This window comes from Neopsephotus bourkii, unplaced genomic scaffold, assembly GCF_033783945.1.
Source record: "Neopsephotus bourkii isolate Nb327-2 ecotype Australia unplaced genomic scaffold, CSIRO-AGI_Nbou_v1 NB_908, whole genome shotgun sequence".
In the NCBI taxonomy this organism is placed as follows: domain Eukaryota; kingdom Metazoa; phylum Chordata; class Aves; order Psittaciformes; family Psittacidae; genus Neopsephotus; species Neopsephotus bourkii.
Window position 1 is genome coordinate 2,292,838 of NW_026901402.1, and position 25,879 is coordinate 2,318,716.

The window sequence follows — 25,879 nt, forward strand, 5'->3', positions numbered from 1 at the left end:
GCAGCCTGATGGAAACACATAAATGAACCTATTGCAGTTCTGCTTTTCTAGATTTGCCTTATGCAATATTCATATTCAAACTATAGTGAAGAACAGTTAACTGCAACCTGAAAACAATTCTTAACTCTATGTTTTGGAGTCCATCTTTAACTTCTCCCATTTCACTGTAAGACAACTTAGAATTATAGCAAGTGCAATGAAACTGTATCACAAAATGCTCTGCTGTATGAAGATGTGAAGAAAGATAAATCCCAGGTAGCTCTAACAAAGGAACTGACCCAGTGCCTTAGAGATCCTCACACCTCTCCAAAGGGTAAGAGTAACTCATCATTTGTTCAGCAGTGATTCCTATCTTGTGAGATGGAGAAGTAAGATGGGATAAGTAAGATCTCATCTACACAGAAGACTCATTTTGAGCTGAGATCTCATGAACCTGGGTGTCCATTTGTGAAATAATGTGAATAAAGAATGAATGTAGAAACATGTATATTGGAAGGCAATTCATGACTGGATCTATTTGAAGATGTGGAAAAGTGAAGAAAATGTGTAAGAACAGGCTGTAAATATTGTGGACATCCCCATAAAAATGGGGAAAATGCTCAGCACTAAGACTTTTCAAATATACATTTGTGCTAAGAAAAAAGTATTTTTAAATATCCTTTCTGAGTTTTCTTCCCATCACCTAGAACAGAAAAGTGAATGGATACCTTAATTCTATGTGTCATAACATTACAGAACTACTGAATCTACATGACTCGTTAGCTCATTGCTTAGTTCTCAGAAATAGAGTCTTTATCATGACAATCCTGCATAAGATAAGTTATATGGATCTTTGATAAAAGTCTACACACTGCACTAGTCAGCAAATAATCTACGTAAACAATACATGTTTCAAGAAGAAATCACTTGGAATTTACTTGGAAATGTGGCCCATTTTATTTTAACTGAAAAAGCATTCATTATACAGTGCAAACAGTTCTTTGGTAAATTTACTGATTAAAATAAAAACAACAAAGACTTTGTTTTAGGTAACATTACAAAAAGAAAATAAATATGCAAAATTTGCAACATATTACAGCAATATTCTCACAGTGGATACTGAGGAAATTGTCATCAAGCCATTGGCCACTGCTTCAGAAATGTTAAAATCAATGCTGATTCTGCAGACACTGCAATAAAACTGAATTAGTACAACCCATGACTGATTACATTTTAAACTGTGTATAAAGACTTGTTTTTCCTGAATGGTTTATAGTCGAATGGATGGCAGAATAAAACTCACTATTACAGTTGTTTAAGCATATTCCAGACTCCTAAGCCCATTTTACATACCATAGGAATAAACAGTGAACAAGAAAACCTCCCACTTTACTCTGGAGGCTGGAGAAAAGGAACAATCAGATACAAGGTACTACTTTATAATGTATAAATGGAAACTCTCTTCTCCTATAAGCGGAAATCTTGAGAAAGTTTATTTAATAAAAAATTGGAGTAAAAGAATGCAAATAGTAACCAGCTGGACGTATTACTGCCTTATTTAACTGTTTAGACAGTTAAATTATATTTGGTTTAGCTCTGCAATCCTTCCTCTTTGAGGAATTCCTGCTATAGGTCAATGGGAGTTCCATCCGAGTTGGAATTACAGGACGAGACATGTGGTTTAGACTCTCAACAAAAGTCAACAAAATACCAGAGTATCAAAGAAATACAGGAACGACAACCTCTAGGAAACATATGATACTCAAACATGCTCGCCACACACAATTTCTAAAAGCATTATCATAGAAAATTACATAAGTCAAAACGTCATATATAAAATCAATTAAAATAGTCTTAAAAATATAAATTGTAGCTGCATGTGTACCACAAACCTTCAACACACCACTCACATGTACATATTGCTCCTACCATAGCATGAAACAAGTTTCTGTAGTAAGCTTTAACGATACACCAAAGTTTGAATGTGTGTCATGGTATCAGTTTATCAGATTAGAAATTATTAATGTTAGTAATCAGAGAAATTATGTGCCAAATTATTATAATGGAACTCATATTGCTGTACTAGGTTAGTTATTAGACAGATATTTGATCTACCATGCGATAATTAATTATTCAGTCTGTTTACATAATCCAAATGTTTAAGATGAGAATGCTCAATTTTGTGCAGATTTCTTTGATACCCAAAACTCGGTTCCCAAATCTGAACAAAAAAAAATCAGAAGTCAGTGAACTATATAACTAAACAAGAGCTCTGGTTCTAGTTAGGCCTGACTTAGGACTTACGGACAGAGCAATAAATTCTAACATATTAAGTGTTCAGGGATAGAATCAATTCTGAATAAACTCAAAAAAGCTGTAAAATGAGGTATGATAGTTGTCCTTCACTGAATATAATATATAATTCGCTGTAAAAAATATGTAGTTCATATTCTAAATTGTATTCTAAATGTTGCAACTTTGAAATGCTAGCGTAGACATATACTCTATAACTTTAAACATTATTATTAATGGGAAATAAATCCATTGGCAGACCCTTTTTAATATGAATGATAAAAACATTGAGGTAAAAATATATATGCATTAGCTGAAACTGGAAAAAAAAAGATAAAAAAAAAATCAATTACCTTGTTAGAAAAAGTAGTCAAGCCACAATTAATCATGTTGCTTAATTTTGATTGCTCTTTTTTTCAACAAACAGTGTCACAATATAATCAGGAACATATGTCTGTTGACAGTATGCACAATGAATCAGTAGGAATCTCTATACAACATGGCATGTGACATCGTTTCACATTTTCAAAACAGGGGCATACAAATGAGTGAGCTGATACAAGATCATGAGAAGAATGCTTTAAAACTGGACTGGATGGTCATGACAATGTCATTTACAATGACTTAAAATAGACGAAACAACAACAAAATAATAGTTGCCGAGCAATTAGATATGTTTTGGCAAAAAGGGTTATGTTCATTTAAATCAAATGCTACTCTGTCGTGTATGTTTTTCTGGAATGAGGGACACTGTCAATTACATCTGTAATACACATTCAGCTCCCTTCTGTACCTTCCAATTACATTTATTTCCATTTCCTTACTAATTCTAGCTTTTTTGTTTGAATATATTGATTAATTTTGCTCCTCACATTAATAAAAGGATGTTGAAAGGTGTCATGTATGGTTTTCTTATTTTCTTGCTGGCCTGGACACAGAAACATTAGTGTGACTCAACAATATCCATACATAGGTGTTTGCAAAAACTAACCCTCTATGGCATTACTTTGGGCACAATGACCTCATGTTTTCCTTTTCCCTGTATTTGTTAAATAATAACAAAGAGCTAAACATCAGACTGGTACTGAAAAGGGATAAAAGTAAACTTTTAATGTTGTTAACTAAAGGTAGGAAACAAAGTGTCCATTTCAGAGTAAGTCTTAAACCCAGTCATTTTGGGTATATAAAACTACCTGACAGTGTTCTTTTAAAGTAGCACCAGTTTGTCTGACCTGAGAAGTTTAACACACGATTAACTTTGACCTGTTTGCTCATTTCCCTTTTGTTAATTTTTGCATTGTGATTACCTTCATGGGCAGAAAAGAAAATGATACATTATGTTACACTGTTACAGCACCACTAGAATATTGTAAATCTTGATTTCTTGCTGTTAAGACTGTAGTTACCTGTTTTTGCCATCAGCAGGCATTGATACGATCTGAGGAGTATGCACCCTAAATTCTTAAAAAGCAGACTTATGGCTTCTTTTTATTAATATTTTGTTCTAAGCAGACTGGACAGCAATCTCCTCCAACCTTCACAGGTGCTTCGCAGTCAGTTGGTGGGCATGATTGTACAAAACAGGTTATCTGACCAGCCTGTGTCAGGAAAAGGTAACAAAACCATAAAATACTTAGCTACATGTTCCAAACAAGAGACACGTTTTTCATATCAATGAAGAACAGGCTCTCATTCATCCTCTCTAAGACCTTGGCTGGCATGATTAACTCCACATAGCTTATTTAAGCATAAACTTACCATGAGTATGCTCTCTGTGTTATACCACCTTTCGTGCAGCAGTACACCACTTTAACTAACATTCAGGCATAAAACTGGGATTCTGAGTACTGACATATTTCTGTTGCTACCTTTCTTGGGAAGTTTTACCATGATAAGAGAAAATTAAAAGCAAGCACCAAGTTAGATGAGCTTTTATGGCTTTTCATGCATTTTAACAGTCATTTTCAAGAAGCCTCTCACTCTGCAGTTAATTTTGCCAGTACAACTATACGTAAATGAAAATGAAAATATATAATAGCATATAAAGGCTGGATTGCAAACCAGTTTCAAGGGCAGGGATATCTGAACAATATAGTATTTTCACACCAAATAACTGAAGATCCATCAAAAACTAATTGGCAACTATTACTCAAATTAGTAAGCACAAAACTGCAACTGCTGTTTTAGAAGAAAGAAACTATTACAATTTCTATCTCAAAATGGATTTCCACATACTTACTTTGCATTCACACACAGTGCAAGGGTCCCTTTTCCAGGTTTCATTGCTGGAATATGATTTACCCTTTTCATCAGTGCAATCAGTTTTACTGAGTTGTGATTCAAGTTTTTTTATCTGAAAATATTTTTAAAAGTTAGCAACTGAATCAAAGAAAGCTTTTTATTTGTGTAAGATATTCTTTTTTCTCACGCTACATAACCTATGATAAATAGCTGTTGGGTTTTTCTTCTCAATACTTACTTTTCCTAACGCTAAAAGACTGGAATCGGGTAATACATATGGAAATAGCCTTTCAAAAGAAAACTAACAGAAGATACATCTTTCCTACCACTGGAATATACATCTAGAGCATACAAAGGGAAGCAAACTGCATATGACATATATGGAAAGACAAATCTAAACTTTCGAATACGTCTAACTGAAAAGGAGATTAAAGGGAGGGAGGGAGGGAGGGAGGGAGGGAGGAAGGAAGAGAAAAAACCACTCCACCTTTTGTTTGTTTGGATATTTTACTATCTCTGTTTTTTCCTTAATGATGAAAAAAAGTTATACAATTAGTTTACTTTGCTGATCATATGCTTCCTCGATGGTAATTAGGCAGACATGATTTTTGACAATTCCTGTGGGGTTTTTTCACATCCCAAAAAGAAAGAGAAACTGAGTACAACAATGCTTAAATAATACCACCAAGGATGCAATCAAGTCACTGTGCAAATATATATATATATATATGTTTCATATCTATCAATGACATGGAAAAGCTGCTCCGGAGGAACTTAATTATGGTGGGCAAACTTTGTGGCCTACTGCGGATTTGTCTGCCCTGCACTTACGGTACATATTTTTAAAAATGAATTCTGCTATGGCTGATTTATTCTGAATAAAGAGCTTGTTTGTGTCACATTGTAAAGTGATTTAGATCTTAACTATGTTTACAACTTTAGGCTGGCAAATGTCTTCTTATGAAGTCTACATTTTAATCATAGTTTTACGCAGATTCTACGCATTTCAGATAGGAAGAAGATATTTTATATTAACTCTAGAGATGAATTTTTAGAAAAAGACTGGTTCCATGTTTAGCATACAATGATTACACAAGGCTTCAGGTTCAAAAATCAAGAGGGTATAGTTGTGGAATATTTCGGTATGATTTCAAAATAACATAGAAATAAAGAATAATAACACACCATATTCTCTGTTGTGTTTTGTTTGAGATATTATGTGGTGGGTTTTGGCTGCAGTGGATGTCTAAATATTAAAAACATAAGAGAAGTGGTGTTAGGAAAACATTATAAATTAAATCTACAATTAGTAAATATTCATTATAGCACCTTACCTGGTTTCTGAGGCTTGAAATAGTTTTTTGCATTTCCAAAACAAATTCTTTGAAGTCATTCACTGCAGGCATGTTTGTGTTTTCATTAGATGCTGATGTGGCATTACGAAAATATTTACTCTGTTTCACAGAACTGCAACAAACGAACACGAAGTCAGGATATGCATTTAACCCATCTTTATTTGGCTAGATATTTTAGAACACTTAGCAAAAAATGTAAATGAAAAGCAACTAACACATGTCAGAACTGTATGAACTACAACAGCCACAAGACCCACTGGCTGAAGACAGACTGAGGTCAGCTGAGCTGTGGACTGCTATCACTTGAAACAGGGAATTCCTTCTAATTAGAACACATTTTTCATACAGGGGGAAACACAAAATTGTTATCATTGACAATCTAGAGCATCACCTTAAATTCACTGGGAAACCTCTTGAGCCTCCCAGTATTAAAGCAAACAGAGTGAAAGACTTAAAAAAAATATTGCTTCCAAATATGAAATTCCCATTTTGCATTCAGATTCATAGTTTCTCTCTCCCTATGCTCATTAGGAAAATGTGTATTAAAAGCGATATGGCAAAGGAAAAAAGTTATTTTTCATAAATAAATAAGAAACATATTTGTGCACATCCCTGTGTCCCATTTTAACTGACATTTGAAACCAATAGTGGTTATCATACACAAAATTCAGGCTTTTGTCTATAGCAGTTTCCAGTTGATATTTGGTAAGAGAGGCACAACACTAAATTGTCTTAATTAAATCTGTTAATAGGAAACAGCAAAAGAACTGTCCATAACTAATATATTACTTGGCACCACTTAAGAAAACACATAGTCAAAAACCTGTCTAATACTAATTACTAAGTCACTTATTGTGTTAAGACCTTTGAATCAATACAAGCATTCCTACTTTGTTAGCATATCTTCTCCGGAGCTAATGGATATGCAAAGAATGAACTAGCAAAGAAATCTTCTATCCTATAATACAGCTCATGATTTATAATCTTTCTGGACAAATTAAAACAGTACTTGGCAGTTGTTCTAGCTAGTTTCCCATAGTTTTTCATTTAAATTAAAGAAAAAGAACTCTAAAAACCATAACATGCCAAAATTCAAGTAAACCAGCTGCTGTTGCATAACAAAAAGTTTAATCTTCCCCACCTGCTCATGTTACTGAAAATGAGAAGCTGAGAGGGAGGCGGAAAGGAATCTTCTCACCACAAATGCAATTTAAGTATAGCATCGAGCATGAGAACTGATAAGAACGTTAAAGGACTGAGATTGCTTTAGCTTCATGTATGCTATAAACTATTGTAAATTTACTATTTTGTAGTCCTAATTACTATTTGGACTCATAAAATTTTGAGCTTCATTTCTGAAACAGTCAAATGACAAGTTAATGAAAACAAGCTGGTTTTCAGATATAAGTGCTTATTTTTTTCTTGCTTTCATTTTTATTTAACACTCCCACAGTTTTAAAATTATGGGACTAGCATCTTTAAAAAGTGCATTTCTATTTTGTAAATTTAAAAACTTCTAATAGTTCACTAGCAAACATAGAGAAAACATCCTTCTTCAAGAGATACTTCAAAGGAATCTTTCTTTTCTTATTGTTTATAAGTAAGTTATACTTAGCTGCTGTCTTCTCTTGTCCAAAATCATAAACACATAAAAGACCCTTTTACTTCACGACAGCTTCCTATCAGTTAAGTGAAATAAGCATTTCTTCAGTGCTAGAATATCTGCATGAGCATTTGAAACTGCTGAAATAAATTTACCTATCTATGTATCTGTCTAATTGCTTTCCTTGCAAGAGGAGGTAGTCTGCCCAGCCATCTTAAGTCAAGCAGATACTTTTATTTGCTAAAAGAACACATGCTATATGGAAAGAGCTATAATTCAGAATACTCCCGAATTTGCTCATTTTGAAATATCTTCACAAGAAATGCTTGCAGAACTCATTTCATTTCACTAATTCATAAATTTTTGATTCCCTGGAAATTACAGGAAGCCCGTGTAGTTAATTTGTGACTGGCATAGAGTATTTTGAGGATTAGTGAGTTATAAACAACATTTTCTGTAGGCCTACTGCTCTCCATTCAGCTCTGAGTATTTTGGTACTAGAAGCAATCCCTATCATTATAAAGTTTTGTGCTAGCATTATCAACACTTGGTTTCCTCCCATTTCTACAGGAGGACCTAGCAGCTCCAAGAAATAAAGGAAATAATTTAGTTACTAGGACTGTAGCATTCCAAATCCTCCAAATTATACTTCATTACTGAGGTTTTTTATGAAAACCACAGGAAGAACAAAAGCACTACACTTTTTACTCACAAAGGGTCTTAGAGAAATTTGAGCTTGAAAAAAAGATAAGTGGTTTGCTGTTAGCAGATATGCAGAAATGTAAAAATGAAATACATCAATCAAACTTCAGAAAGAAGACACTGGGAAAAAAATGATATGCACTCACAAAGAAATCACTCAGTTTCCTTCCATTTTGAAAACAAATGTTTCATTCTTTTTAAAAAATAAAAAAATAAAAAATCTCACCTTACTGTTTTGGACATTTTCATTTTCTTCAAGGGCTTGTCCTCTTGAAAGCTGTAATCAAGAGAACGTCTTCCCCGAAAGTGATAAGAAAATGCATTAAACTGTCCTCTAGTTCTACAGTCTGAAATTAGACAAGAAAGGACACATTTTAAACTACAGTATAATTCAGCAGTTATTATATTAATATGGTTTTACAGTGTCTTCTGAATTGGCTAAGGCAATTCATACATTCACTCTGATCCCTCTGGTATCAGCTTGATGGCAGTTGAATATGTCTCATCAATACGACTTTTAAGCCAACTGGATGCAGAGAATTTGATTATTCACAGACAAGCTATTTGGTATAAAACAAAGAAATAAAGATTATTTTCAGTAGACCATCGCTGCTACTTTAACTACTCTTTTTATTTCTGAAATTTCCACTTTTTTGTCTTTTAATTACTCTCTGCTTTTGGAATGGGTATTTACACATGGAGGAAAACAATGACAAAAATACCAGCCTGCTGCTTCTTCATTTATTCCAGGAATTATTATTTGTTATTTTTGGCATCTGAAAGAGAATTCTTAATTTAATCCTGAAGAACATTTGCAGACACACTTTACCAGTTGACCAGCCCCATTTCCAAATTTGAGGACTTGTAGGTATCACGAATCACTTAGACCCTAAGAAATTTTCCAATGCAAAGTAAAAACCTCAAGACTGAGAAATCTTTTAAGTTCCTAAGACGTGTCTTCATGGGATGAGGTATGTCTTTCCTTCAGTTCACTTTATTTAGCCTTCCAAACACAGCAAGTATTTGGAAGGAGTCCCATTTTAAAAAGAAAAGCAAAACAAAGAAAAACTGGAACAGCACTTTGGAGAGGAGACAATGAAAAAACAGAAGTTTTTCCCATTTCTGTTCACAGAAGCTTTAAAACAAAAAGTTATAATGGGCCAAGCTGCAGCAGGAACCAAGAGCGTGTTCAATTGTTAGAAGCAAAGTGTCTGCTAAGAAAACAGAAGGGAAAGCTGAAATACAGAATCCCATAGAGATATCTCAGCAAAGTCTGGGTGAGCAGAAAGAGCCATGAAAGTAACTGAACAGGGGAAGAAGAAATTTTCCCTAATGTTTCTCTTAACTTGCACTAGAACAAATTTATTCAGAAAGTCAATAACACTTCATAAGTATTTTTCTGGGATTTAGCAGTGGCTAGATTAAAAAACTTAACGTATTAACACAAATTACTGCACAACTTCCAAGTCAATGAGAGCCTCAAAACACAGATGAACTGGGCAATTCAAGAAACAAATGTAAAGTTGCCCTATGATCACACAGAATAAGTACACTGGATTTTTTTAATTGTATATGATTTATATTTAAATTAGATTATTACAATCTCCCTGTCAGGAAAAACTTAGTTTTTCCATAGTTTAATATAAACAAAGATGGGGTGAGGGAAGGCTGACAAAAAAGTACTGATTGATTTTCAGTTCAAAACCAACATCTAGAGATCATTGTTAATCATAGAACCATAGAATAGAGTAGGGTTAGAAAGGAACTTAAGAACATCTAGTTCCAATCCTCCTGCCATGGGCAGGGACACCTCACACTAAACCATGTCAACCAAGGCTTTGTCCAACCTGGTCTTCAACACTGCCAGGGATGAAGCATAAGTTGTTGTGAAGCATAAGTTGTTGAACACAATTTATCCCAAATTCTCTTTCCCTTTTCTTTCTTTGGAGCTTGTCCCATTCTTGAGTAAATTTATTACCTTCCTTCTACAATAACAGCACCACCAAAGAACTAGATGATATTTAATGCCAACATGTTGTTCGATCTTCTTGTGTGTTCTGCTGTTTCTCACACAATCTTCTTGCTGCCCACTCATAAACTAAGCTCCTTCAGATGGGAACAGGCTGCTATGTCTGTAAGATGGTTGGCACGAAGACTTTTTGATCACCCTTAGACACTTCTAAATTTAGTATGGTGAGAAAAGGGGTCACACTCTGAAGGGCCACTGGAGAAAGAACTAATTTTAGTCAGAAGAATTTTTTTTTCTTAAGCAATCTTCTGCTTAAAGTGTTTCCTGAGTGCCACAGAAATATTAGTTTCTCTTGGAAGCATTTGTGACAGATTTCTGTTATCCTCTTTTGTTTAATGACTGCTAAAGTCATCTTGCAAAATACAATTTTTTTTTTTTTTTTTTTTTTTTGTACAATAACACAATGGCTCATTGTTTTTTCACTCCTAGGTTAGTTTTTAGAAACAAAGGTCTGAAATTCTAGGAAGGCTTTATCGTGTTAGACTGGTAAATATGAGAACCGTATGTCCAGTGGCAGCTTCAAGTTCACAGACCTGACATTTCTATAGTTTTCGAAACTCAAATACATCAACTTGTCAAATGAACAACTCTTCTTCTTGCTCTCTGTTTCATGTGTGATGAAGAGGATTGTCATACTGAGAGGTACAGGGCAGAATGTTCCAGCTTTTAGAAAGCTTGAATCTAGAAATTTCTCTCTTTCTTCAATTTTAAACGAAGAGTACCTCATAGCAGTAATAGTAGGTGACAAAAATGAGACTAACATTCTGCTTTTCTCAGCCTACTTAAAGTTTCCCCGAATTAACTCAACCCAGTCCAGTAATTCATTTTCTTCAGAAAAGCTGAATGTTTAAAAGCAATCTGAGAATTCTTTTTTCCTTTATGGACAATGCTTTCTTCCAGAAGCTAAGTATTGTTACACTGCAAGTGTCAAGATAATCCATTTGTACATGGAAGCCACGTTCACATCTGCAGAAAATCCTGTTTTGCAGAATGTTTTAAAAATGGACCTAAAATATAAATTGGGTAGAAAACTTCCTGACAATTAGAAGTATTGATCACTCAAAATTTTGAATCACTTCTCACATTTCAGCTTTAGGAGAATGAACCCTACAGCAGACTACATCAAAACAACTTTAGAGACTAAGTTAATGTGAAGAAAAGCACATATAATGTAACCATTGCTTCTATTTGATAACACTTCATTCTCTTACATTTGTTGTAGTGAATTAAGTTGTTGCTACTGTAAGCATTTGCATGCATCTGAAAACTCCTAGTCATGCCAGTGGGAGCAGCAAAAGGGAGGAGAAAGACTGAATATCTGAAATGTCAGAACATTTTTTGAGTCGATGTTTTCACAAAGCAGCTATTTAAAAATTACACAACATAGGAAAGACTCTTCACCCAGATGACGCCCTAACACAAAATAGCTGTTTTTTTTTATTGCTGGACAGGCCACATCCTTACACATTACAGTGCACCTCTTAATTTTTCCTGTTGAATAAGACTTTTAAACAAATGATAAATTAAATAGCAGAAAAAAATGTAGTACGCTGGTCTAAAATTCTAACAGCAATCTGCTCAGATTGGAACAGATGCATTTTGCATAAGCATTATTTAAACATCTGGACAAAAGTAATATTATAGAAGGCAGAAGATAAAAGTGAATACGCAGACTGTCATCTCCCAGCTGGTATACTGGGGAGCTCTAATAACAAGGATGTTCTCTGTAGCTGATCTCGAAGCTCACAGACTGATGCTATCAAAAACTAGAGGGCTCAGAGATGGTTGGGAAAGCAAATATCAAGATAATTTACCTAACACAACAATATAAATTGTTACTATATGGCTAATGATAGCCTAAAGGTATCTAAAAAAATATCAGGTCTTTATGATCTAAATAAGTTTTGGATGGCCTGCAGGAATATAATGAACCACCATTAGGTTCCTGAAATCAAACCAAAGCAAATCCAACTACCTCAGCAGTAAAGTTAAACAGGACTAGTTAGAAAATTATGCAGATCAAAACCACGCATCTTTTGAAATATAAATATCAAATATCAGTGAGGAAAAAATAATTTCAGAGTGAAAATCCAAGCAAATTTGGAAATTTGTAAAGTAAGGATGCTAGGAACTGAGCTGCCCATTAGACTGTGAAGGTATCAGTGTCTTCAGAAAGGCAGTAACAGTCCACAAGGAAGAAGGAAATATTCCAACTACTTAGTTTTGAAAAAATCACTGAGACACTTCCATTAGGACACTTCCCTATCCATGTTTCCTTTACAGTCAAGAGACACGAAGACAGGAAGAGATTGCAGCCTGAACTGTCCTGCAGTGGGAGTTTGACAGGCTGGGATCTTGATTCTAGGGACTCATTCAGGAGTTTGTGTTTAAATATGGTGAATAACAGCCTATTGTTTCCCTGTCACTTTTCACTGGGTATGGCAACTACTAACGTGAGACCTCTAGTAGCAATGACAAAGTAATGCCATACATTAAGACGACTTATTTTCAGTTTATGAATTAGACCTGTATTTTAATGATAATGGATACCTGAAAAAGATAAAAGAGTCTTGGTTTTGAAGAAATATAAATAAAAATACTGTTTCTCTCAATAAAATTTGTAATCATACAGAAATGCTGGTCTGTATTAAATGTACTTTATTCCAAGAAAAAAAAGGATGTAATACCTAAAATTACAGACCATGGAACATTATTTTAGCCATCCAGCATAGCCTGAATTGTTATTAAGCTAATAGATACTGTCTTTAAATTTAAATTTAAATGTAAAAATATACATTTGAATGTAGAACACAAAATAAATATGATATGACAGAAGCAAACCACAAGATCTGTGTAAAGAGAAAATATGTTCATCAGGCATAAATTGCATCATTTTGGTATTTTGAAGAGTTTTGGTAAATAATTTCCATTATCACAAAAGATCTTGCAGTCTCACACTGAGACTGCCATTAACATTTGAAATTGTTAGTTTCCCACAGCATTTAGTGCTCAGCTCAATGTTTTCAGTATTTTCAGTGAAGATAAAAGGCCATAATAAGAAGCACATAGCAAGATATAATACTAGAAGTAAAAGCTAGACAATTTCTAAATTAGAATAAACCACAATCGTTAAAACAAATAGTTGATGGCTTTCTAGAAGCAATGCTTAAATTGAATGGATTAATGTGGTCAAACACAGGAGCAATAGATGCCATAATTGCTGGTCTGGTCTTAAAATGCAAGAGTTCATAAATATAGATCTATCATACTGGAAGACCAGATCTAAATGCACTTTGAGAATGTGTCCTAAATCTCCTAATGAAATTAAGTAGAATTTAAACACCTCCAATCATAATTCATATAATGGCATTTTCCTGAGTTATACGTGAAATAAAGACTGACTGAGACAAGAGATAAGTTGGTTGCTGAGAAGCAGTTAAGAAAAATCATCTTCCTAAATCAGTTTATGTGTGTGAGGATGACTTGCATCTTGTCTGAATTACTTCCTCCTCGTTCATTGTTTGACATAAAATAAAAAGCTAAAGAATTTTTTCACTTTAATTAAAAAAAAACAAATGAACAACTAATGATGGAAAAGATTTCAAATTTACATATTTGAAGTAAAAATGTGTTCACATTTCAGCCAATATGTCCTTCCACCTGATTTTGAGATTTTTTTGCATAATTAATCTCACTAAAATATTTGGTATAACCATAACAGTATGTTTATGTTTGAGGGAAAAGAGATTTTACCATTTCTGTGTTTTGGAATCAGAACTAAGCTATAAAGTCAGTAACAGTAATCACAGAAGCATACACGCAGTACTTTAAAAAAAAGTAACAAACAAACCAACCAACCCCCCAAAACTGAAAAAGGTGGTTCCCCCCCCCCAAAAAAAGCTTGGGGGAAAAAAAAAAAAAGAAAAAAAATTATCAAAAGTTTCTTGCTTGGCAAATCTGAAGCTTGGATGCTCTTTGCTCAAATAAAGAGCCTCTGTAAATCTGCAATAATTCCTTCACCATCTCTGACAAGACAAAGAAAGGTAAAAAGCAAAGGAAACCAGAAGAAAAAATTGTATAGTTCAGTAGACCCTCTTTTTCCCACCGTAAACTAGCAATTCTGTTGTATGATTCTTTAACTGAATTCTAAGGGTAACCTGATATTGTTATTATAAAAGGAATAATGCTCTACTTTATAAGAAATAAATACTAGCTTTACTCAAGAAATCTAAGAAGCAGATTTTTGTAACTAAGAAGTTTTTCTGTTCTGCATATGGAAAAGTATTTTGACTTGAACAAAACAGGAAGGATAACAAAAACAGATGTGTTTTTTAACCAAGCTAAAACAGCTGAACATATGGGTCACTTACTAAACATACGCAAAGCGCAATGAACAGTATTCTGTATTCTAAATTTTAACTTAGGATAATTTTAATTATAAACAAAAGTATCTTAAATGTGGAGTATGGTTTAACTTTTCTTCCTTTAAATAATAAACAATAATAAATTCAAAGAAGCAAACCCCAGAATGTATTTGACTTAAAGTAAATGGTGCTCCTGATTGTATGCTGTGTATGCCCACTACACATCAGGGTAGTGATGAGTTCCTAGTGTCACAGAATTAATTTTTTATTAATTGATTAAACCTGGACTTCCACAGAAAGCATCACACCCATTCATCCACATAAGAAAGCAATGCAAGCTATGCATACTTCATTTTTAATTCATTAACCTCCACACAGACTTCAGCAGAGTTCAGAAGAAGGGGATAGAGATGGGCTTTTCTTTTTAAAGAACACTAGTTATTTGCCCTTTCTTTTGCTTTTCAGTTGTCTAACTACTGCATCCAGTAGTATTAGCTGGTAGTAACATTCCTGAATGAAAATACAAGCTAGGTTGTTGAATGGCTGAATACTCTGAAGACTTTCCAAAGATAACATCTGCTCTAGAAGTCTAGGTGATAACCTAATACTTAAAGAATCGACACACAATTTCTCAGAGGAGATTTACAATTTTTCAAATTGATATAATCAGTGTATTTGTGAAACTGTCTGTCAAGCTTTGTGAACCATACTAAAGTGAACTTACCTGACAGATAGAGTAAGATTTATTTCTTTACGGTGAAGCATTTTAAGAGAGAGAATTTATTCTCTCTCAATGCTTTTGGTATAGGTCAGTGTTATTTTGATGAGATTGCAGCGCAACAAACATATCTAGAGTTTTATAAGCTATTTTCATCCATTTGGAATGGGAAATGTGGTAAATACTATTTTGCAAAATCTGAATAATTTAAAATAAAAAAAAAGAAAGAAAAAATTAAGAGACCTGAATAAAATTATTTCAGAAGGAAATTGTACAAGATTTCATTTATTTCTCCTAGTCTCACACAGGTAACTGATTGTTTTGAACCAAGTCTCCCAAGGAAGAATAAACTTAGAGACTGATTTATTATTTAAAGAATTGTTTACTGAGCAAGCCAATACAGCAGTTAAAAATTGAAATGGTGCAGTATCTTTGAACAGTAAATCTCTATCTACTTTTTTCTTTCTTAATAATACCTAAGTTTCTTCTCATGGTAAAGTCATACTAGTTGGAGTCCTTCCTCAGTAATTATTGTATCTGTATCAGGTTGAAAGGGCAACCTCGATCAGTATACCTTTTACCTACTGCCTTCAATTCAGAGCTATATCACTAAAGGAGACTTGTCATCAGACACAATTATATCTTATCAAAAGTTAAAAGGACACATCTGGAAGAGTGTAACCTCTTAAAAATACAATCTACTGGCTCTTTATTCATGCATATCTTTTGACAGAATATTGAATAGCCTATTAAGCAGTAGTAAACTGAAGACAATCAGCAGTAGGAGAGATTAAAAACTCAGATCTGGAGACCCTCCTTCAGCAAATCTACAAGATACTGGTATTGAAAGCTAGGTTTTTACTAGGTAAATTATAAGACTCTAATAATCATCAAATCCACAGTACCATTACCTTCTCTAATAAAAACAAGTTTTTCCCAGTTAGTAATTTCACAGCAATTTCTAGATAATCAGAGTTCTACAGAGAAGTTCCCCAAATTCCTGACTATACTTTTCATTTGAGTTTTGTCAAAAGAGAATGATAACAATGCTGTATGGAGATCTCAATAGAGAGAGGTCATTGTCCTCTGACGTATTTTGTTGTTTATGCTGCTGCAAAGCATTCTGCAAATCTGTGTGATTCAGAATACTCTCCTAGAGAAAGGATCTTCTAACTATGTTACAGGTGCAATGAAGTCTGATGTGATCATGGTTAAAGAGAGGCTCTGCAGAAAATCTGTATGTGAGATAAAAGCCAACATACAGACTACCAAGGAACATGGAATTCTTGTTGTCTTGTGCATCATGCAGTTAAGTAAGCCCTGTTTCTAGAGGTAAAAATTTTATTTCTGAAGAAAAGCACATCATCCCACTGTTTTAGCTTTCGAAGGAGATGCCAATGAACAAGAATACTTATCCACAGAAGTAACAAAACATATGCAATGCTCAAATCTCTGCTATGTTTAGAATGTGTCTATTTAATACGTAGAATGACTGTTCTCTTAACAAATGATGGGCTCCAGATTTGAGTTTGTAACATCTTAATAAAAACTGAACAAGTCAAATATCTTCTTAAGATAAAATGAACATATGTTAAACAACGCTCAGATTAATACATGCAAATCCACGTGCATACAGACCTTCACAGCAATCTTGCCACATCCTGAGGTCCAGTTTAGGAATATCTTCACAGCTACTATATCCATGTGGGAATTCAGCCACCTTAAAGACATCATGTTGTACCCTGGTTATGTTGTCTCCATTGTCACACAAAACTCTGGCAAGAGATGTCTGCTTGATCTGAGTGAGCTGAGCAGGTGTAAACACACCTGGGTTCTCATACCATAACCTGTAATCTCACAGAAAAGACAAGTTTGCTAGTGAAAAAACAAAACATACAGTTTGCCAGAGATATTGCAATAGTATATTTAGAATGATATTAATTATTCCATAAATCCTGTTCTCATCTTTACATCGTATCTGAGGGAGTGATCCAGATGCCACAGTGTAAGTGCTTCTCACTTCAGCCCTAGTCGGTGTCGTGCTGACACTCTGAAAGCGACAAAGTCCTTAACAAATCCCTTGATTTCAGTTCTAGTCCCATTTCAGTGTTTTGAGTACCTTTGGACATCTAGAATGAAGCTAGACTACCAAGTGTAAGATTTTTTTATGTAGAGCCTTAAACTACCATAGATTTCTATCTCCAGGTAACTTTCTTATGGATATGAAAAAAATTTGACAGAATAGCTGAGATTAGAAGAATGGTCAATCTAGACTTAATTTGTTATCACGAAAAGTAGGATTATTTAGTTTATTAAGGATTTTTTTTTAGTAAAATTATTTTAATAACTATACTAATTCAGGGACTTATTAATAACTGAGCACATGCTCAGTTAACTCATTACATTCAAGAAGGAAACACGGTGGTTTTGGGTAATTTATATTTCATACATAAAGGGCTAAAAGCCTGTTACCAATAGAAAATATAAATAATACATTATTATGAAATTGAAGCCAGCCTTTGGACAATAAAATGTTTTACATTACTGTCCAAGATTTGAAAAAAATTTCCACTGTATATTTTTTAACATATAAGAATTGCTGTGATTTTGTCTACATCTCACAAAACTTTAGTTATAATTCCATATTGATACTTTTCCAACCTAGTTCAACCAAAAATAAGTAGGAGGCTCTTTAAACTTTATAAAAAATTAATAAAAATTTTATACTAAGAATGATCAGTAAGTTCTACCAACTTATTATACTCTTTTCATAAGGCACTGGACAATGCCTAATGAATTTCCACGTACTAGGATCAGAAAACAGATTGTGAAATTTACAGCCTGACATGAAGTTAGGCTCCCTTCAAACATCACTCCTTTTCCTCGCACAGGCACATTTTTTTTTTTGCAAAGCTGGCAGCTTTGATCCTCTGCCTACTATAAAGGCTTTTCAAAGAAGTGCAAGTTGCTTTCATTATGTCTAATAATATTTTACTATGTGCTGGCATGCTGCTTCAAAACATTTGTATTCTTTGGACAGCAGAATCACATTTCTTCAATACTCAATGTTTCCCTACAGTTTGTAAATATCATTTCAGAAAAGGAAATGAAAAAACCCAAACCAGTATAATTACCCTGTTGTGACACAAATAGGAGGTACTCGCCTCCAGCATCTGGAGCCCATACTGCGTATATTTCTCCTTTTAGTCCCCCTCCCTTCAAGCATGAGAGTTTTATGTTTCACAGCTTAATTTTTAATCAGATTTTATGTAAGAAAGATGATTATTTAAAAAACCATGCAAAAAGGCTTGTGTTATTGATTAGAGAAATAAATAGCCTTTATACTATTTTAAGTAGCAATTTTATGGCTTGTATAAAGCAAATATCAGATAAAGTTAATCAAATCCCATTTCCTAATTCTTCCTTTGTTTCCCTTTCACAATGGATGGGACTAATCAGCACAACTCTTTCCATCCTCATGCCATGCAAGATCCAAGATCTGAGGTCATAAATTATTGTAAAATGAAGGAAATATTGATTTTCAGATTCCAGACAAGTGTTCTGAAAATATGCATAGGAAATCTGCCTGCTGTAACAATAGCAGTGACTATTTTCTTATTTCAGGTACTGTAAAAACAATAAGAAATTCCTCATAATGTGCATGCAAAATTAAGAACAACTATCAAATTATGTTCTTTGGGATAACCTCCTGCTTTTGAATCTCCTTTGGTGCACATACTGATACTTGTCTGCAGTTCTGGTGTCCTCAACATAAAAAGGACATGGAACTGTTGGAACAAGTCCAGAGGAGGGCCAACAAGGATGGTCAGGGGACTGGAGCACCTCCCATATGAAGACAGGCTAAGAATGTTGGGGCTTTTGAGCCTGGAGAAGAGAAGGCTGCGTAGAGACCTCATAGCAGCCTTCTGGTGTCTGAAGGGGATCTATAAGGATGCTGAGGAGGGACGCTTCATTAGGGACTGTAGTGATAGGACAAGGGGTAATGGATTAAAACTTAAACAGGGGAAGTTTAGGTTGGATATAAGGAAGAAGTTCTTTCCTGTTAGGGTGGTGAGGCACTGGAATAGATTGCCCAGGGAGGCTGTGAATGCTCCATCCCTGGCAGTGCTCAAGATCAGGTTGGATGAGGCCTTGGGTGATATGGTTTAGTGAGAGGTGTCCCTGCCCATGGCAGGGGTTTAGAACTTGATGATCTTAAGGTCCTTTCCAACCCTAACTATTCTATGATTCTATGATTCTTTTGGTACATACATGTTTCATACATACATACATCATACATACATACATATTTCAGTTATACACAGTGATAGATACTTTTCTTCAGTAGCACAAATAGTGAAAGTGTCTCAACAGCATAATTTCTTTGCCAATAAAATAAATAACAAGGGATATGAGAAAAATCCACTTTTCAGGAAGATAAGTGACTTGAATAACGGACAAAAAGAAACTTGGCATGTGTTGGCTGCACTGTTTTTTGTAGATCAGTATGACAGATTCACCATAAAAAGTAACAGATTTTTAAAATAAATAAATCAAAAAATGTTTTATACCTGTATTCTTCATTTGTCAATTCTGTATTAAAATGAAATTTATATATACATAAATCAAAATAAAATGCAGTTTGGTTTGGAAACAAGACATTGCAAATGTTATTGAGCACCCTCAATTCAAAACCGATGTTGATTTCCATGGTATTTCAATTTACCTGTCTCCATTTCGAATACGCCTAAACTGTATGCTTAACAGACACAACAAAGTTGGCCCTAGTCGGCTCCCTGGAATTAAGTCTTCTACCATTAGAGCTGGAAATAGATCTATGTTCAGTGGGGAACCATACAACCTATAAATAGAAAATCACAGATATTTAATACCAAATATTTTACATTTACAAAATAAACACTATATGGTAAAACTAAGGGCAAGAGACATGAACAACACACTGTAAAAATGACAGTGATAATGCTACAACATTTGTAAACAACCTGTGGGTGTATACACCAGAAGTCCTGCAATGTAAGTTGGATATGAGTAATATCATAGGTATCTGCAAGTCCACCCCACAATTTCCTTTCTCTTAGTAGCTTTCTTTTGATTTCTTGGAACTGCTTCTTTTTTCAATAGCTTCTCTTTCCTGCCTCTCTGTAGACTTTTTATTTTATTGCAGCTACGACTAATTCTCTGTCTTTGGTTTCGTATAGGTAAGCTAAGGATGGCAGGTAGCTGAAGACTTATTTTCAAATACTGGAACTAATGAAGAACAGATTACTGGTAAGGAACGATGTCCACATGAATGTACAGTGAACAGTATTCCCACTTGCCTTAGTGTACAGAATAGATGGAACTAAACATGTAAATACTGACATGAGACTGGCATTAATATGATCTAATATTGAACTAACAGTCATATTTAACAGCATCTATAAAACCAGACATTTTAAATTAACCATTTCCTGAACACATACAGTATATATTAACTTCTCATTGTTCACAGAGATGTAGAAGTGAAGAAATTATCTGCATTTGGGAATTTTCCACATCTATTTTCTGGTATGGATGGAAGTTTCTTAAAAAATTCCTTTATCCCTTTCTTAATAAATATTTTCTTTTAGATAAGACATTTAGTTACTATTTTTGCATGCACATTTAGATAATTGATTGCTTTTCTTCACCTCAGGCTCACCTGCTAAGTTTCTCCCTGATTTCAGGATTCTTAATTTCATTTTTCAGATCTTCAAAAGTCTGAGCTGAAGAAAGATTACAGTAAACTCTAAAATCATGGTAGGGAGGAATTCCATGATCTCTGCCTCTCTGAATATTCATAGCTGCCAGATCTAAAGCCACAGTACGTGCCATGGAGAAGAGTCTTTCTGTTAATTCTGTATTGAGTAATTGTGATGGGACACGCATCTTACCAGCAACACCAAACAATCCCCTTAGAAGTGGATCAATGCCTCCTTCATTTACAATCCGAAATGGAGAGAAGAATGCCTTATGAAGAGGTAGATGGCCTTGTGGAATAGGTTCAAAGTTTTCATCCAGTCGATACAGAAAAGGATTAATGAGTGTGTGACCAAACCTAAAAGCGGCAGTTGCAAACTCATTAGTTATGCCAGAATTAACACTGGGATCATAACCCTTATATTCGCCAAGCATCTTCATGCCTACCTCTCCAAAGATCTTAGGTAGCCAGTGGCTAAATGTTATGTGTTGCATTTCTGCACCAACAATTTTGCGTGTTTCGTGATATATTGTGTCACCATCCCAGTGTGGATTGAGTTTCAGTAGCTCTGTGGCAATTCTGTTGTGTTCTCTAAACCACAACGTGTGGATGCTGGTAAGACCCAGCTGTTCGTTAGAACGCTGATCACCAGCTAAAAAGCAGGGAATTGGGCTCTCATTTTCATCTCTCATACATTCAGTTGGTGGGCCAGTAGCAAATGGAAGAAGGGACTTTCCAGATCTCTGCACAATGCCCTGTCTCAGAAGACCCCTTTGACTCGCCAAATCTCTGATTTCTAGTGCTTCATGATCCGAACTGCCATACACATTGGATGCATCGATATATGAAGTTAGCTGGTTGATCTGTTCTCGTGGATACACAGAATTCATCAGGAGAGATGTCATGCCGCTTCCACAAACTGGACTGGAACGTACAAAAAACATGCAGCGTGCACCATTTCGAACTCTGGGATCGTTTGGTGGTATCATGATTGAAAAGCATGGAGGATCATTTGTACAAACTGAACTGCAATGCTGACCATCTGAAAACCTGGCCTCACTTAGGGCAGCCACGGTGAGGTCAAGATCATGGTCAAGAAACTGACCCCACTGCATAAGCATGTGAGTGTACTGGTCATCAGGAGTTATTGTTTCTGTTCCAATCAGAGTAGTTGAAACCAAGCGAGGCATTGGGAGTGGGTAGCCATTAGAGAGCCTCTTGGGTTCAATTCCCCTGGGCAAATTAAATCCATTTTCATAGACTGACTTTAACAGACGTTCAAAGGCTGTCAGAGAAGCACCCCACATGGGATGCTGAAGGTTGTTGCATGTTCCATCGTGTGTCCTGTACTTCTGGTGGAAGCACATATCTGAGCAGTTGTTCACTCGTCGATGGGCTGTACATCCTGAGAGATTAGCTATCAGATTCAAGTACTGTGGGGATACAAGATCATTATAGTGATAACCTGAAACCAGAAGACAGAGAGAAAGTCAAAGATTTTTTTATAGACTCAGTGTCCCACATATTGCAAATTTATTTGAAATGTTATTTTGCTATTTTGCATTTCCTACCAGATTTAATATTCTTATTATTTAAAAAGAACAATAATATAACCCCATGTGTGTACTACACCATTATGTCATTTGAGCAACAACCAATATTAGGTCAGGAGAGAACTTTGTAAAATTTCTGTTCAAGTACAATTTTTACAAAATATTCACAAAAAAGAGCTCATTACTACTTTGTCATTTAAGAAACAGAGATCTTTCCAGAAATAAAAGCCTCTTATTAAGGCAAATAGGAAATTTTCTCCGTGTTAGTAAAAGCATTTTAAAAACTGTCAGTAACATTTACAGAAATTTTGACTTTATCATTTGAGACTTGAGAATTCACTGAACATTATTGCTTTGTTCTGTTACAGTGAAAGTTGCAGAATTGCAAGGAAAAATTAATAATAATTTTAAATATATATATAAAAAACACAATAGAAAATAACCACAGGCAACATAACTAGGCAATCTCCAGGACAAGTGGTATGGTGTAACTCATATTCACATTATCCAGCACTAGTTTCTGAAGAGAACTGGTGCTCATTTAACACCTGGCATAGGTTTCCTCTGCAATCCACACCGTTCATGTCTGGGACTACAAGACTTACTGTTTTCCTGTATTTTTTCTCAGTTCATAAAAAAATAATATAGAATCATAGAAATTTAGGGTTGGAAAGGACCTTAAGATCATCTAGTTCCAACCCTCCTGCCATGGGCAGGGACACCTCACACTAAACCATCTCACCCAAGGCTCTGTCCAACCTGGCCTTGAACACCGCCAAGGGTGGAGCATTCACAACCTCCCTGGGCAATCCATTCCAGTGCCTCACCACCCTTACAGTAAAGAACTTCTTCCTTATATCCAATCTAAACTTCCCCTGTTTTAAGTTTTAACCTGTTACCCCTTGTCCTGTCACTACAGTCCCTAATGAATAGTACTAAATATATACCGTAATTAATTAGAATTATGTTTTTGTAACTTCTAACTAAGGCTATGTGTTACACGATCTCTGCTGTAGTATGACAGCCTGTGAAAGGACTGAACACCATAAGGCATCCTAGTACTGTGCTGGGTGACTGCAAATAGCAGAATATCGAGGCTGCACCTTGTCCATGTTGCCTATTAGGCGACATTATAAAAGTGATTTTTTTTTCCTAGAAACATTTGGGCTTCATTATAGGAAAAAACAAAAAAAGTCATTAATTTCATCTATATCTACATTATCAACTTGTTCAGACCATCAGAAATGTGTCTGCAGACAGAAATTTTTGATGCTGTGAAAGACATCCCTACTGTATCCGTTGTGCAACAGGAGCAGGCTTCCTTCAGAAAAACTTTGGTTTGTGCTAAATGCTGCCCTGCACCACATTTTCGCTTAATTTGAAAAGGACCTACACTGTTCAAGATCATACCACAACTCACACCAAAGCACGGTAAGTGGGGACAAGTGGGAAATTCACTTCAAATGGGACCTGCTGACCCAAGGCATAGACACACCTTGGGTGATTAATGGATATACAGTGTGGATGAGTGAGGTTCCAGGATCCAGGAGAGAGCCGAGAAGTAGAATATTTGGCAATGCAGTTGTATTTTTTGCTAGCTAGGAGTCATCATACACAATGGGTCTCGATCTGGAAAGATTGCAGTCAAGAATAAAATCGAACAAGTAGAATAAAGGCAGACGACAAAAAGGAAATGTGTGAGTGTACATTGATACTGTGTTCCTACTATTATCTACTGACTCAAGAATATGAACTGAATGCCATTTCTGCACGAAGCTGGTGCAGGCTACTTGAACAAAGTTGGGAAATGTTCCTATTAGTCCAGAGCTCAGTCCCGGTGTGCCTGCAAAGACTTTGATCTTCATCTACAGTCAACAATATAAATGTGTGCTAAACACATTGGGTCTCTGCCAATTTCTACAATGCAGGGCAATTTCAAACAAACCACCTACAGCCCCTCTTTGTCTTTCCATTCAAAGGGACAGGATTGCTCAGAGCTGCTTAGCTGGGGCAGGACCTGTGCTCAGTCAAGGGATCTATGTTTTTCTCAGCCTCAGGCTACATGTAGTCTGCATGGTTTACAAGTCTAAGTAAAAATATTAAAGAAACTACTGCTTGCATTAGACAAAACTAACCTGTTCTTGTAGACATATGTAAATTATTTTACAGATTGCTACAGACCAGGAAAAACAAACCACAGAGCAAACCCAGGAAGTGCCACTGAGTAATGGAGCAAAATACGTTTTATAAAGATACTACTTTATACATATTATAATATGCTGGCTACTAGGGCAGTTTAATTCTAAAACTACACCCAGAAAACATTTTCTTTATAATAACACTCCTGTTAAAATCATCTTCAGTCATCATGATGTTCTTGCATTATGATTATTATTCATACCTCCTGTATGAAGATAGGCTGAGAAAGCCAGGGCTGTTCAGCCTGGAGAAGAGAAGGCTGTGTGGAGACCTCATAGCAGCCTTCCAGTATCTGAAGGGGGACTATAGGGATGCTGGGGATGGACTATTCATTAGGGACTGTAGTGACAGGACAAGCAGTAACGGGTTAAAACTTAAAACAGGGGAAGTTTAGATTGGATATAAGGAGGAAATTCTTTCCTATTAGGGTTGTGAGGCACTGGAATAGGTTGCCCAGGGAGGTTGTGAATGCTCCATCCCTGGCGGTGTTCAAGGCCAGGTTGGACAAAGCCTTGGGTAAGATGGTTTAGTGGGAGGTGGCACTGCCCATGGCAGGGGGGTTGGAACTAGATGATCTTAAGGTCCTTTCCAGCCCTAACTATTCTATGATTCTGTGATTCTAGGATTCATGCAGTCTTTACATAAATATTTGTGGTTGTCCTGGTTGCCACACACATTTCTGAAATAAAGTTTTTAGCAAAACTCAGCCATGAATGTTTTGGGTGGAATGGCCTTCATTCATTACCAATTTAAAACAAAACATTCAGCTTCTCTGTTTAGAAGTTCAGGTGGGATGCAATATCTAATCTATGGATTAGACTGGATCGCTTTCTCAGCAGAGTGGGGGTTGCCATAAATGATAGTCTCTGACCCTTAATTACCCCTTGCGCTGCAGGCATAAACTCTGGCTCTGCTTTCCAAAAGGCTGGGTGATGAGCATTCCTAGTGCTTAGAAGATAGCTAGCTCAATTCACATAATACTAGCTATATATTTTCAAACTGCAAGGAAGTTGTTTCATAGAGTCATAGAAATATTAATTAGAAGGGACCTCTTACCAGACCAAGCTCCAGCCTAAAGCAAGGCTGTCTCCAGCACTGGATCAG

General features: G+C 35.4%; 1 protein-coding gene across 1 annotated transcript in view; it reads right to left on the reverse strand.

The window, feature by feature from the left end:
- Positions 1–912: 912 nt before the first annotated feature.
- PXDN (peroxidasin) overlaps positions 913–25,879 on the reverse strand; it is a 92,421-nt gene continuing 67,454 nt past the window's right edge. The window contains exons 17-23 of the mRNA XM_061357549.1: positions 20,985–22,488; positions 20,010–20,144; positions 16,922–17,130; positions 8,399–8,519; positions 5,847–5,979; positions 4,511–4,624; positions 913–3,869 (exon numbers count right to left, since the gene is read on the reverse strand). Of these exons, the coding sequence (XP_061213533.1) occupies positions 3,747–3,869; positions 4,511–4,624; positions 5,847–5,979; positions 8,399–8,519; positions 16,922–17,130; positions 20,010–20,144; positions 20,985–22,488 (2,339 nt within the window). The 3' untranslated portion in view covers positions 913–3,746. The remainder of the gene's footprint in view (positions 3,870–4,510; positions 4,625–5,846; positions 5,980–8,398; positions 8,520–16,921; positions 17,131–20,009; positions 20,145–20,984; positions 22,489–25,879) is intronic.